This window comes from Tamandua tetradactyla, chromosome 21 (genome assembly GCF_023851605.1).
Source record: "Tamandua tetradactyla isolate mTamTet1 chromosome 21, mTamTet1.pri, whole genome shotgun sequence".
Lineage (NCBI taxonomy): Eukaryota > Metazoa > Chordata > Mammalia > Pilosa > Myrmecophagidae > Tamandua > Tamandua tetradactyla.
Window position 1 is genome coordinate 47,362,361 of NC_135347.1, and position 16,048 is coordinate 47,378,408.

Sequence of the window (16,048 nt, forward strand, 5' to 3'; positions counted from 1 at the left end):
ACATTTTTCACCTGTAGAAGACTTCTGGTGTCATTTGAGTCCTACGGTGGCTCAGCAGGCAGAGTTCTCGCCTGCCATGCCTGAGATCTGGGTTCAATTCCTGGTGCCTGCCCATGTAAAAAAAACCCAAAAGATAGCAACCCCCAAACGACGATCTAGTGATTATACCTGCATGAATGAGTAGTCTCTGTTTCTATGAAGTTGTGAACAGATGACCAAACCCCAAAAAACTGAACATCAGGAATGAATTTCCTACTTTCTAATAAAGCTAGAAATAAAATTACCTTTGTAGAGACAGATGAAATGTTTGATAGTTAGTAGTAAGTAATGGAAACATTTCTCTATATGAGTAGGAAAAAATGTTATTTTTACATAGTCAAAATGTGCTTTTAAATCCTTCCTTTTTTTTTAAGCACACCAATATCTATGAGCAATGTTAAAGTTGACTTTTTGCTCTTGATATCAAATATATTATAATATTCAATATACCTTCAAATTTATTAAGAGGAAAAGACCCCAATTTCTCCTCAAAACAGAGTTTGCATCATTTCCCCTTAAACCCAGGGTTTCCTTTGCTATTCTTATAGGGTTGCCAGTTTTAGCAAATAAAGATACAAGCTAGTTCAAATTTTAGCTAGACAATGAGCAACTTTTTAGTAAAAACTATTCCCCAAATATTTCATTGAGTAACCTGATCTCCTTTAAATATCTCGCAGATCTTCCAGCTGGGCCAGATGGTGTGTTTACTGAGCATATAAGGAGAGAATGAAGGAGTAGATCCTCCTTCAGTGTCTCAGCACACACCCGTGGCCACCTCCTCACCCAGCTCCAGGATTATCTTCTCTCACTCCCTCTCATCCACTGCTCCTGAACCGCACTCTGGCTTGGAAGACACAGGCCTGAGTGTTTAAATCATTATTGTGCTTATTCAAAAGCTCAGCACTAAATCATTTCTGACCCAGGTAGGGTGAAACGGCAAAGAGATGTGGAGCAAAGTAAAGGTTCCTCATGTAAAGCAGGAATTACCAAAGACATATCTTTTAGAAATCTACCATGAAGGAGCAGAATGAGGCTACAAATTGTTCTGATGACATGGAGAAGCTGGATGTGATTTAGGAGGCGTTTCCTAGAGAACATCATCGAATTGAGCTTCGATGGAAAGGCAGGTTGCTTGGTACTTTTATAGAAAAGAGGAAAGGAATACATATATTTCTGATGCTAGACTAAAAAGAAACAATTACAGGGCCTTATTTCTGACTACCTCTGGTAATATCTCCTGGAGATATCTTTGACAAGCAGTCGATTTTCCAATTCCATTTTTTTCTGTAGGAATATTTCTTACGGCAGTCAGAATCTGAGTGCTAGAAGGCAGATAGTTTAAATATATAGCCATGGTTTAGAATGGCATATTTTATGTTTCATAAATCTTTATAGGCAATCATCCTGTGTGATATATTTCCTAGAATATTCTTGTTACTTAAGGAGACTTTCATCATAAAAGAAGTTAAATATGGTGTGTGTCCTACCAACTGACTTTTAGACTTAAGCATTCTAAATGCCAGCAAGTTTAGCGGAAGGAAAAACACAGTCAACAGAATGAGCCATTTACTTTGACTTTTGTCTGGGTCTTTTTCCCAGGGTCAAGACCTAAAAACAAAAGGTCATATGAACTCAGTGAGGCTCTTACTAAGAAGCTGCAGATCTCTAGCTACGTGAAGCCCAGAGTTATGTAAGAAAAAGTTCACAGAAGGAATGGTGTTGGCTACTTTGTCCCCAATCCCTTTCCCCTCTCAGTTGGCTAGATTGGGTCTTAGACATTCCTTAACTCAGCTTGTCACTCTCACAATACACTAAGGGATCGAAAAATCACCTGTGCCAACTCGTATAAAGGAGAGGTTGCCATTAATGTGGACAGTTGAAACCCTTAATTTCCCACCTTTTTTGGGATCAGTCACTGTTTTAGTCTCCTAGGCTGCTTAAAGCCAATTACCATAAAATAGTTTGGTTTAAACAATGGAGATTCACTTACAGTTAGAGTGTGGAAATATGTCCAAATCAAGGCATTATCAGGGCAATATCCAAATCAACGCATTATTGGGGCAATACTTTCTTCCAAAGATCGGCTGCCAATAACCCTTGGTTCCTCTGCCACACGGAAGGTAACATGATGGTGTCTGCTGGCCTCTCCCTTTTCTTCTGGGTGCCCTTGGTTCCATGGCTCTCTCTCCCCCTCTCTCTCTCTCCATTCCATTTATAAAGGATTCCAGTAAGAGGATAAAGATCCATCCTCAGTGAGGTGAGTCACACCTTAACTGAAGTAGCTCCCGCAAAGGTTCTGCTTACGATGAGTCCACATGCATGGGAATGGATTAAATCTCAGAATGTCTTTTTGAAGTACACAGAGGTTCAAACCACCACAGTCTCATAATTCTATGAGAGAATAGACTTAAAGATTCTCAAAAATACTCTCAGGACTGTGACATTTCATCCTCTTTCCCAACACACCCAACTCCTTTATGACCCAGGAAAGAATGAATTTTAGAAAGCTATCACAGCTTTCTTTCTCAATCAGGAATTAAATATTATCCAAACAGTTTTCATATCAATTAAGGAAAAACTAGGGTGAATGTATGACAATTTGAAGCACAGTGAAGGGCAGAAATATTGCCAGGTAGAAAGCAAATGCATGATACCTTTGTGTTGCTTTTGTTCTGTTTTGTTTAGCCAATTATTGTTGAAATGTCCCAATAGTACATTTTTGGGAAACAAATGCCTAACAGAAAGATTAATAGCATGCAAATAATGCCTCAAGAATTCTAAATAAAAAATAAAATATGTGGTTAAGTAATAAACTTCTTGGAATATAATCAGTTTTGTAAACACTGAGCATGAAACAAAGCCAAAGCAGTTCAGTGAAATGCAGGATTCCCTAAAGACAAACTCCTGCTTTTGTAAATAATTGTAAAAGGAGCAAACTTTAAAGCCCTAAGAAATCTCCTGCAAACAAAACTGGGTGTGGATACACTTTTCCCAGAGAAGCCATATATTCAATTTAATGGTTTAAAATTATTCATGCACTGGTGGAAGAAAGCTTGTGGAACTTGTCCCCATGGTGTTTTCTTTTCACTTCTCCCATTAAGCAAAAATGTTCTATAACTGGACATTTGAAGTAAAATCTTTGGATAGGCAGTTGCTCTGAAGGAGCCAAGGTCCAGAGTTTTAAGAGGGCTTATGGAACAAAACATTTTGAAAAGAACACAGACAAAAATTGGTATCCAATATGAAATACGGTGCAGTATATTATTTATGTATGTCACCATGCTCTATAGCCTTCTGAAAACCTAACTCCAGTTTCTCAGGTGATTTCAAATTAATCCTGAATAGATGGCCAGAATAATATCCCCAAAGAACTCACAAACTTCTGCAGAAATAGTATTAAATAAAAACACAACAAAAGTGATACTGAAGTTTTTTGAAATACAACCAGTAACACTAGTTATTTAAATGTGAGGCTTGTGGCCATAGGAGTAAATACCATCCAGAAATTTAAGTGAGAAGATCAAGTAAAATAAAAGTAGAGGGTTTAGAAATTGCACCCAATGTTCACAAATATATAGCCATGGCAGGATTTATTGAAATAATTAGAATAGAGAATAGGTTCATAATTAATCTTAGAGCCTGAATATCTATCACAGACTTGGCACATGATTTGGGGGAAGGTTTGGACACAGTCTTTTCAGACATATGAGGTCCTTTTCAGAATAATTAATGTTACAAATATCAAAAAGTCCTACATGAAATTTCAGCTCTTCAACACCAATTTCTCATGGCAAAATGTAGAAGTCCCCAAGACCCTATCACTTCTGACACCAATGGCAGTTCTGTTGTCCCAAGACTGTTCTCAGGTTCAATAATTCACTAGAAGGATTCATTTAAAGTCGTTGAATTCACAGTTATTACAGGGAAAGTGTGCAAAGAGGCCTCATGTCATGTCTAGGTGAGTTTCAAGTGTAAGCTTCTAGTTGTCCTCTCCCAGTGGAGTCATGGACAGTGCTACTTTATGCCAGCAAATGTGTGTGAAAATATGCATAGAGCACTGACATCCAGGGAAGCCTCCCCGCACCTTGGTGTCCAGAGGCTTTATTGGGTCTTGGTTATGCAGATGTGGTTGACCACCCCCATGGCTGATCGTATCCCAGTCCTTCCAGAAATGGAGCTGACAGCGTGGCTGGCAGCCCCCACTGTAAATCACACTGTTTACGTTAACTATCTGGCACGGTCTAGGCCCCCAGTTAAACAAAGACACTTTTATCAAGCAGGACATTCCAAGGGCTTAGAGATTTCCTCCCAGGAGCGAAGGGTAAAGCACAACCTCTCTTGGGGGTAAGGTGGATGCTTTTCTGCTTACTCCTATTTCACAAAGTTCTGTGCCCAGCACACTGCTTACTAGAATCAATATGTCTGTGAATACTAAGTCTGTACTAAATTTTGACAACCCTGAACCATATGGAAGAGATATGCACTACAGACAAGTTTCACTAGCCATCAGTTTGCTTCAAGTTAGCGCACACTGGCAGACTTGACATTCAGATGTCTTTATATATCTTATCAGATGCAAATAAGACAATCAACTCTTTTCAAAAATGTGAAGCAAATAGACTGTAGATTATCTAAAGTGCTATAGTTAGTGGTCGATATGAAAACAGCCTCTTTGTATTTAATCCCTTACCTGTGGATTACATGTCTTCTGTTTTCACAAATAGGAATGCATAACCCAATCGCTCTCTGTGGCTTCGGCTCAAAGAAGTCCTATGCATACATTTTGGTTGAAATTTTTCCCCTTTGACATATACACAGAATTGTTGGCTTGTGGAGGTTTGTTATTTTGATTGGCTGTGGCCTTATTTATCTTCAGCTTTGGAGGCCCAGTTCTTAAGTGGTATCCAGATCAAAGACATTGTGGCACCTTCCAGTTCCTCTCTCCCAGGAGATGAGGACTTTTGCTGTCACATTGTTGGACTGCCCTAAAGTGAAGGCTGATCCCCCAGCTCATTCTTCCATGGGATGATTATCAGTGTAGACTCTTGTTATCACAATTACTTCCACTAACAAAAGCTTGTTTCTTTTTTTCAGTGCACGTCATAGAATATGATTTTCAGTATGCACTATTTTCCAGAGGAAATTTTCCTAGAATATTGTAATTTACCTGGAAACTGGTTTCTTGTTTCCTTATTATAGCTGAAAGAATATATTTGTATTTAAGCTAATTTTGTTAACAGCGCCATTGGTTTAGTGGAATTGATTGCGGAGAAAACCATTAAGATAATATGGCAGCCGTTCAATCATGAAATGGTTCCAAGATGCTGGTAAAGTTTCCTAGAAAATTGAAATTACCAAGTCTATGGCTAGAGTTTATTTCAGCTAAAAGAATCAAACTTTTGGTTTCAATGTTTTTCTGTTCACTCTCCAACAGAAGTTTCATACATGCAAAACTTCCGATGAGAGATTTTTAGATATGACATTGAGTACATAATCTTAACTGAAACCTAAAAAAAAAAAATTATTCATATGTTTTACCATAACTTTTTTAACTTTTTAATAAAGAACTTTCAATTTGGGAATGTTCAAATAAAGAACTTTCAATTTGGGAATGTTCAAATATAGGGCAAAGTAGAACATCAATTAAATTGCAGATTAGACTAAAACATGATTAAGAAGCTACTTATAGAGTTAGAAACCAACTTAAATCTCTCTTATAGGCATCATATTCATATGGAAAATATTGCATTTAATTTCATTTGAGAAGACTTATTCTGTAGAAGTTTTTTCATAAGATTTTAAATCACTTAAAGCATTGATTCAAGTTAAAACTCTGAAATTTCGACAATCCAAAAGTTTAAGTAATCCTGAGACTCAGTATATAAAAATGAGTTTGAGATGCTTAACTATGAATTTGTAAGCATAGGTCTTTTATGTCACCCACAAGAATAAGAGTCTATCGTCTTATATAATATACTTGCAAAGGAGATATTTAAATCCTAATGTCTCCAATATTTCTGTCATTTTTCAAATGGACAATAATTTTAACTAGGAATTTCTAGTTAGAAAATGTCATTAATTCTATAAAATGAAATGAAATTGGGATAAATATAAATCTGTACATTCATAATATATCTCTTATACCAGAAACAATTGGGAAAAATTCTGGTTTAAGAGAGTTTTTATGAAAGATTTCAAAATTTATTTAGCTATAAGCTCAATCAACCATGACCCCAAATAGAATTTAACAGTAATAAATGCTAACATTAGATTACTTTGAAAAGTATTATATCCACAACCAGGGCACACTCTACATATTTTAAGCTGTATAGATCATAACTGTATACTATGTCCTAATAAACACCATGATTAAATCAATTAGTTAAATCAGAGACTACAATGGAATGCAACCATTATAATGATGAGTGAAAATCATCTCATATGGGGAATTTTTTAAGAAACCAGGAATGTTTAGCCAGAAATTTTGAACTTAAGAGATTTTGAGAGGATTGCATTAACTATTGTTACATATGTTTAAAAATGCTTTTCCTTTAATGAACTATACTTGCTCAATGCTCATGGGGAAGAAAACACAAGGATCAGTAACTGGGAGTTAGAGAGTAGAATATTGAAGCCTAATAAAAAGATAGGCTTCCAAATTGTCTAAATACATACTGGCCCTATTATAGCAATGTTGGCAGGTTTAGGCTAAAAGTTCTACATCAGGAATGTTAGGGAGAGAAGTTGGCGTTAGAGGATTTTTGAGTTCTTTTCAAGTCGTGGATTAACCCCCACATACAAACATACACACAACCCTAGGGAAATGGATTTTTATCTTTGTCCTTTATTTCTTAAGACATCTGGTCAGGTGTAATCAATAAAGCCAAAAATATATCTGATACCATTAACAAGGCAAATGAAAACAATAAAGAAAGCATTAAAAACTTTTATTTGACTTTTGTATTTCCACTATATGCAAGCTCCAATATAGTTCCAGTCTCCGTAGAACAGAAGAGTAATGAATTCTGGGGGGGCAGGGGCTGTGGACAACCAAAAGGCCAGAGAGATGCAGTGACGGTCACTTGAGCTCTTGCTAAAATACTGAGACGTTAGCTTGGAGAACACAGAGGGCGCTCTAAAAATGCTTAAAACCTCTTGCTATTTGGACAACGTGACACAAATTCCAAAAGTTTGGAACAATAGCAGTATCTTTAAACTTTTAACGAGTTAAGTTTAGGATACGTTTTAAAAGTATCTTTTCACAAACTAGATGATTTTCCAAAAAAAAATGACATGTGCCAGCACTTCCGAAAGGATTTTTGAACACTTGAGAAGGGCGTAGTCCTGACACCTGCCTGCCGGGTCAGCTGGCCTATGCCCCACCTGCCTGCCTGATCCTTGGCAGCCTGCCATTGTGCCTTCCGCACTACTATCATAGACCAGGGTTCCTAACCAACACCGCAAGTCTCATCTTACAAACAATGTAAAAATGTTGCTGGAAGTCTGCAGTAATTTTATTTTTATCAGATACTCTCTCCATGTTAGGATTTGAATCCTCACTGGACGTTGATCTGAATTAACTTCTATCACAGGAGAGCTGACAGTAGAAAATGGAATCCAATATGGCTATGGAAGACACCCTGGTTTAGGTAGTTGGGTTTCTTTCTTTCTTCTATCTTTTCTTCAATTATAATTATGGAATCCCCTCCAAAGTACCATGAGCGACTTTTCCTTCAGGCCTATATGTTAGGGAAGAGCCTGAGAGAGCCCTAAGAATTGCCAAGCTTAAATATATCCGCAACACTGTCATTGGCCAATAAGCTAAGCCTCTTCTTCAAATTGAAACTTGTGCATAATTTTTTTCTAAAACCTTCTCAATCAAACTGTGTCTTTCTTATGTGCAACATTTGCCCTTCCATATGGAGATTTAGCGTTCTCCATCAGTCTTTTTAGACTTTGATTTCAAACAGGGTGCTCGTTACACTAAGGCATGCAGGCGTGGGAAAGCACTTTGCTAGAAATCTTGCAGATTTTATAAAGTTAACTAAAAATACTAAGTTTGCAATCCTTTTCCAGGTAAAAGACAGAAATGGCCTTTTTAAGCAGGTCCTTCCTAGCATTTGGGATGAGAAAACAGCACCTATTTGCATGTTTGCACGGCAAGGACAAGATGTCATGCTAGAATTGCCAATCATGTGTCTTTTGTTCTGTGCTGCGTCATTACTGAAAGACCCCTGAAAATAAAATATATTTTCAGATCATAGTTTGAGTTATTCCAGTGTAGACTTTGGCTGGTTTTTTTTGGAGGCCATTTTTCTTTTTAAAATTATCCTAGCTGTTTTATGAAACTTCATTTATTTCTTTTTTAAATGTGCATCCAAATATGTATGATGTTCACACATTAAATCAGAAACAACAGTGTTGTTTGCAATTTCAGAGTTAATGTAGCTTCTCCATGTGTATCCTCCATTAGAAGGAAAAAAAGTCAAACTAATAATTCTACTAATGCTGTTTGAGTTGATAGTATCTTATTGAAATCTGTGCTGGAGACCAGCAACTTAAAAGAAAATTGTTTCTTTCTGTGTTTCCTTCCCAAGATGAAGTGATATAACAATACATTTTGGATGGTGATAGATCTTGCTATGAAAGTCAATGAATTTAAACCCTACTATCCTGAAGATATACATTAAATTCTATAGCAGGGCTACAAAATTGGATTTTAGATTATATATTAAATTGTAACAGCACAATCTCAGTGAAGCATTTGAATCCAAATAATAAGTCAGAGAGAATATCAGAAAACTGTAGCACATGCCCCCTTATTTCCTGCTTTTGCAATGACAATTTCTCTCAAGATTTTCAGTATTTATGTGGTATATCCTATGTATGTGTACTTTTGCTAACAGAGAAGACAGTGGTACTTGGTCAGATATTTCAATCCAGAAACGGTTCCTCCTTGGTCAGTGCAGGCCAGAGCCTTACTGAAGATAAAATTGGGCTTGAATGAGCATGGTTTCAGCTATTCCATGATGAGTTCTAGACTTGAAATGGCACAGTGGTTTCCTCTTTAGCAAATATTTACTTAGACATATAAAGCCTTTGAGATATATTTTGTGTGAAGTTGAAAAATGGTTCTGCCACCAGATGGGAACGGCACTTTGCATTTTCCCTCACTGCAGATAATCTTTCCGTGGAACTAACAGAAAGATTACCCCATCTTGTCTGTTACCTCTATTAGTCAATGCCACACTGTCTAAACTTTGAGGGAGAATATCTTTATTTTTCTGTTTCCAGAGGGCCTTTTGCAATCGTGTGAAACTGCACCAACTTATTCTAGAAAACCATTTTTTAAATATTCTCTTTAATTTCAGAGTGTTCAAAGAGGTGGATAAAGTACTCTGTCATCTAATGATGGACTTTCTTTATTTTTTCTTTCGGGAATTTTTTTTCTCATCTCCCTTTGGCCTTGTAACTTTGCAAAAAAGTCCCGTTTTGATCTCAAACAAGAAAGAAAATTGTCTTCCAATTTAAGATGACTCGTAAACCTAAAAGGGAAAAAACCTGGAGAGATTTTTCACGACTTTAATTGAGCTAAGACAAAACTGTAAATACAAAACAGTTATAAATTACCTTAAGAAATATTCAGAATTTATCAGTGAAAATGGAAATGTCTTCAGGCAAAGACCAAATATTACAAACACATTAGTTTCTCCTAAAGTAATCTATAGTTTAATACACTTCCTATTAGGATCTGAGAGTTTTGATTTTGTTTCTTTATTTTTTTAATGTGGGCACTTGTCACAATTATAAAGATCATTTGGGGAAATTTTTCATAAAAAGCTGAAAAAATTTTGAACCAAGGAATAAAGGGGACTAGACTCGTGATACAAAAATGTCAGAACGTTGTAAGTTACAGTGACCCCAATAATGGGGCAAGCATCCTGAAATTAGCAGATAGAGAAGACAATGAAACTGCAGTGTAAAGCCCACATTGATTGGGTTGTCTTTTTTTGAGGTGGGTTAATTGTGTTCTCTGTGTGAGAAGTGCACAAAGGACACTATAACAGAAGCTTACTGCTCACTGACTAACTGAATACCCCAGTGCTCCTCTACATTTTTCAGCCTCCTTTGCAATTGGACTTAGGTCATATAATTAAAGTCAATGAAATCTAGACAAAAGTGATGTAGACTTCCTCCATACATGTTTCTTAAATATATCCTAACCACATGTAAATGTTCAGCACCATTAACTGTTAGAAAAAATGTGAATCAAAACCACAGTAAGATAGCATTTTACACTTATTAAAATGGCTATTATTTTAAAAAAATCACTTGGAAAATAACAAGCGTTGGAGAGGATGTGGAAAAACAGGTATACTCTTTCATTGTACGTGGGAATGTAACATGGAACAGCCACTGTGGTAGAGTTTGGTGGTTCCTTAGAAGGTTAAGTACAGAATTACCATATGATCTGAAAATCCCACTTCCAGTTATATACCCAAAAGAATCAAAAGCAGGAACTTGAACAGATATTTTCACACCAATATTCACAGCCACATCATTCACAGTTGCCAAAAAATGGAAGCAACCCAAGCGTCCCTCAACAGATGAATGGATAATGTGGTATGTGGTATGTGCATACAATGGGATATTATTCAACCACAAAAAGGAATGAAGTTCTGAGACATGCGACAACATGGAAATGAAATATGAGGGCATCATGTTGAGTGAAATAAGACAGACACAAAAGGACAAATACCGTATGACCTCTAAATACGAAATAATTAGCTTATGGAAATTCAAAGAGTCAGAAAGCTAGAATACAGGTTACAGGGGGACAGATGGAGTAGGAATTGGGGAATTACTGCTTAATGGATATAGAATTTCTGTTTTGAGGTAATAGAAGTTTTGGTAATGGATGGTCATAATTGTAGCACAACATTGTGAATGGAATTAACACTAAGGAATTGTATGTCTGAATGTATGTGGTCAAAAGAGGAAATTTTAGATTGGATTTATGTTACCAGAAGAAATTTTTCTAAAAAGAGAGAAAAAACCTGTACAACACAAACCGTGAACACTAATGTCAACTATGGACTACAGATAATGCCATACTTATAAAAATATTGTTTCATCAATTGTAACAAAAGTACCACACTAATGCAAAGTGTTAATAACAAGGAAAATTGTGGGGGGGGGGGTGATATATGGGAATTCTGTACTTTCTGCATCATTTTTCTCTGTGCCTACAACTTCCCTAATTGAACGATTTTTTTTAATTTAAAAAAAGAAAGTCATCTTACTCAATCTACTAACCCTTTTACCCTTTGTCTTGGTGAACGTGGAGACCAAACAGACCAGAGGATGGCTGGAATTTTCAAGCTTCATGAATCTCTGAGTCACTCTTTGGAAGAGAGACCTTCAGCAAACTACCAGACCCACACCAGGCTGCGACATAAGCAAAAAATCACCATCGGTTACATTAAAGGGAAAAAAAAAACTGAGATATAGACAGATAAAAATAATAGCTATCATCTTGCCTTAGATCAATTTTTATGTTAACTCTTTAGACTGAATGTTAATTAATAATTTAATAAAAATTTGGTTTTTGAACAAGAAACCATAGCAGATTTTAAAGAGAAAAATGAATGACTATCAAATCTCAGGTTTCAGGAGCATTCTGCAAATAAAAAAAATGAATAAAAAGAATTCCGAAGGGAAAGAAGGCTCTATATATGATTGACATTCTTCTCTCTTCTTTATTAGGTTTTCCAGGGCAATTTTGACAATGACACTCACAGGAAAAACGTCATCGACCCTCCGATCTATGCACGGCACCTCAGAATTCTTCCCTGGTCTTGGTACGGGAGGATCACGCTGCGCTCAGAGCTCCTGGGCTGCAAGGAAGAGGAGTGAGGAGCCCGCAGTCCACGCCCCTCCTGCTTCCCCAAAGCTGTAGAAAACTGAACGGAGTTTTTTTCGTGGCAAAGTGCTCAATTGCTGGTAGGCCGCTGTCTTTTTCAGAAGGTCTAAGCCTGCCTTTTGCAATGGTTTCGTTTTGATTTTTTTCGTCTAAGTGTCCTCAGTAACATCATATTAATAGTGAATTAATTTTCTCACTGTTTTCTAACTATTTCACGGTGGTTGAAATATATTAGGGAAAGAAAGTCAGCATTCTTTGTATAGCAAGGGTAAAGAGGAATCTTTTCGTTAGCAAATGCAAACAAGAATCTATAAAGCTTTTAAAATCAATACTCAACTAGGTCTTATAAAAGGAACGCTGCAAATGTTAGCAATAATTTTTTTTTTCCTTCTGTAATGACTCTGCTTTATCCTAAGTGTTTCTCTGTGCCTACCAAACACTGACAGTGTTTATAAAAGAATCTTGGAGAAGAATCTATGACATGCAACACTAACTGATATTATAATCCTCCTTTTACTTTTATTATTTGTAATCTGAGCTAATGTGGACTTCTCCTTTCCTTTTCATTCTTCTCTATTTTCTTCATATTGCACATTGCCTGAATAAATCTATATGCTTTCCAGTTGTATCTCCTCTGATTATTTACCTAGAAGAAGTGTCATATTTTGTTTTGTTTTTTAAATATATGGAACATGAATGAATGTCAGTAGATTGGTTACTTAATATTAGTAGATTGAATCTACATTTTTGTTTGTGAGGGAAGCTGTAACTATATGATTTCAAAGTGCTTCCTTTATAAAGAACCCCATATTATCATTTTGCAAAATAATAAACCACAAATAATATGTATTATGTCCTTTTCAGCCCAAATTTTAGCCTTTGTTTTGATGATTTTGACATAGACTTATCTTCTCCTTAAAAATAATAAACTCATGAGTTCTTTGTTTTTTAAAAAATATTTTTAGCAACCAAATATTAATATATTGCTGGAGAGCTCGGCCAGACATACTCATCAATTCTTTGTTCATCTGTGCATTCCCCGTGAAACTAAAATTTTATTGAGATTTGCAACTGGTGGCGGTTTCCCAGGAAAGCCCATTGTATAGTTATTTGTGAGAAAAAAAAAACAACAACAGTATTTACTAATGACAGAGTAGTAAACCATTTCCAAGATGAAAATTGATTTCTATTTATTTTGCTTCAAAGGTCCTGAAAAAATAAGCAATTATCATAACAATTTGTGATTGATAATGAAGGTTTCATTGGCATGTCTCTCAAATTAAAAAGTCATGCTGCCTCCATAACAGTCCTCAGCATCTAATTTATATGCTTTACGAGTATTTATTTTATAAGGCTTAGACACAGAATGATCACAGTTTTAAATTAAGGATCCTGGAAAAGAAGGTCTGGTATTTGTACAAAATGTCAAGGTCCTGTGAAGCACTGCTAAGTTTTTTTTTTCCTTTATTATTTGTGCGCATAACAAAATCCACTAGACTGTTATACTGTCTTGTCTGTCTATGTGTTAACAGCATTTCTTAATGATGTATATATGGAATGGTCTTCTATAATAATGAAGAATTTAAAGAGAAAGTCAATCATGATGGCATTTCTTAATAAAAGCAAAATGAGTTGGTCCAACAGGACTGGCTGGCCATGTGTTTGTCCTAAGCCCAAGGGTTTTCTACATCAGATTCTTAACCGATTATTGTTGGTTTGAAGCATCTGAAATGGTGATCAGTTCTCAGCATCTTTCAAAACCGAAATTGTTTCCTCAATATTGCCTTTTTAAGGTAACTTTAAAAATTTAAATGTTTTAATTCACTAATTTTTATAACCATGTTACAAATTATTCCTTAGGTCTCAAAATAGGCACGCATTAAATGTCTAACAAATGGACCTTGTTCTTTCAAGGTTTATAACCACATTACTGTGTCACCAAATCTCTAGCCTTTTTTCTTTGTAGTTCAGGCACAATTCTTTATTCTTAACAGAGTATGCTTCAAAAATTATGAGTAATGCTTTGAGGAGCTTTCCTTTGTAGAAATTGTCCATGGCTTCATATGATGTTTTGAATTTTTTTCTATTGAAAATTTTTTTAAGAAAAATATTTTCCAAGGGAGTCGGTTAAAGTTATATTTGTAATCTTTTAGAAATACTCTGGAACTACTTTACTCTTGCTCGTGTATTTTTTATCTGCTTTTTATGCTCGTCACCCACGTGGCAGATCCAATAGGACACCTCTTTGTCCCGTGTTGCTCAAAATCGATGACAGCAAAGGGCTCCCCATGTTTGGAAATGCTGAAAAATGTGAAGCAGTCTGTAGCTTTTGTTTCCTTTATATCAATGGCACAAACGGGGGCAAATCCATTCTATTTAAATTCACACAGAAATAAATAAAACCTTGTAAGCAGAACACACAGTAGTATCACCTAGTCTTCACCACACTGAATCACTGTAATATGTTAATTTTATGGTCTATGAAATTAAAGACCCAAGTAGCTCCATTTTATCTACATCCTATTGAAAGCATTCCTCACAGACACTAGTTCTAATTTGAAGGTTGACTTTCTCTTTCTGAATGACTTCATCGGGATTAGTGTGAATTTTGAAGACTTAGGGCCCTAATAATTGTATCTTTGCTAGTCGACAAATTATGAAGTTATCATACTCAATGCTGCTGGCGTCTGTTGTGTCATTAAGTATGGAAATGACTGAGACACAAATAACCTTTGCGAACTTTCAAGCTGTGTATTATTCCAATGTTGTTTTTTTTCCTTCTTTGTATATAGACTTAAATCATGTAGGATGTTGTAAAATCGGTACAACCTTGTCTAGTCTTCAAACTTAAAATAAAACTTTTGAAAATCTGTATACTTTTGAAGCAGTTGTAATTAAACACGTTTGTAAGAATACACAAATTGTCTGAATGCGAATGCCCACTGCTCCTGACTGAATGCTAGGCTTACTTTTTTCCATACACAGAACAAATAAACACTAGACAAAAAAATAGGAATTATGCTACCATCCGTATATAAATTTATACCAGTTGTATTGACCTTTCAAAAATTAATAAAATGTGTACATTCTTCCTATTCCTTTTATCTATGGAAATTTCCCTAGATCACAATATTCCAAAATAATTTTTTACCTCATGTATATTTAAAATGTGTTCTAGGGCTGACCTGCCCATTACTAATTAGATACTATTGCTATTATTTCCATTCTTTCACTTAACGATGCTCAGAATTATAATGAAGAAATCCAGTCCAGAGAAAGCAGTAATACAATACTAGCAGTATGTGTGTGTGTGTGTGTGTGTGTGTGTGTGTGTGTGTGTGTGTGTGTGTCTGAGTGTATAACCTCAGCTATTGTTTAAGGAAAATCATAACACTTAACTTCTTCATAAACCCTGTTTCTGGCTTTCTGAAATATGGTGAAATATCGTCAGTGTTCTTTCCACTTTTTAGGCCTTTTCTTAAGATTCAAAAAATTTAGGAAAGAAAATTAATATATTGAATAATGACTCCCCTTAATTGAGCTTTAGCAAATATCTGATAGTTCTTAGTACTAGCTTTTTATATGTTTTATGTATTCATACAAGTTCCTATTTAATTGTATTTGAATGTAAATGGTTCAGTGGGGTACCATTATTTGCCTTATTTTTTTACACATGCAAAAACATAAACAAATGTGATTTTATTTGCTGAAATTATACATATATTTCTTCAATATGATCAATAAAAATGGTTACAATATCTGTACAGTGTTAACATTCACTATGACAGCAGAATAATTATTCAACAGAAAAGTTTCAACAAATGGGGCTTTTTAAATTACTGATTCAAGAATAAATACATAAAAATATCTGACCTTTTTTTTTAACATGGACAGGCACTGGGAATTGAACCCAGGTCCTCTGGTATGGCAGGCAAGCATTCTTGCCTGCTGAGCCACTGTGGCCCGCCCAATTATCTGACCTTTTGAAACTTGCTTTTGTTTTTCAATTATATTAAGAATAACTCCATAAATGGAAAATATTCTGCCCATATGACCTAAAATTTAAAGATAACTACTATTTCTGCA

At 35.6% G+C, this 16,048-nt stretch overlaps 1 protein-coding gene across 3 annotated transcripts in view; it reads left to right on the top strand.

The window, feature by feature from the left end:
- EDIL3 (EGF like and discoidin domains 3) overlaps positions 1-15,051 on the top strand; it is a 459,417-nt gene extending 444,366 nt beyond the window's left edge. For 2 of the 3 annotated variants that reach the window (XM_077139204.1, XM_077139205.1), the window contains one exon: positions 11,806-15,050. In XM_077139204.1, the coding sequence (XP_076995319.1) occupies positions 11,806-11,955 (150 nt within the window). In that variant the 3' untranslated portion in view covers positions 11,956-15,050. Of the gene's footprint in view, positions 1-11,805 lie in introns of all 3 variants that reach the window. The other variant, XM_077139203.1, reaches the window with a different exon arrangement.
- The last annotated feature ends 997 nt before the right edge of the window (positions 15,052-16,048 follow it).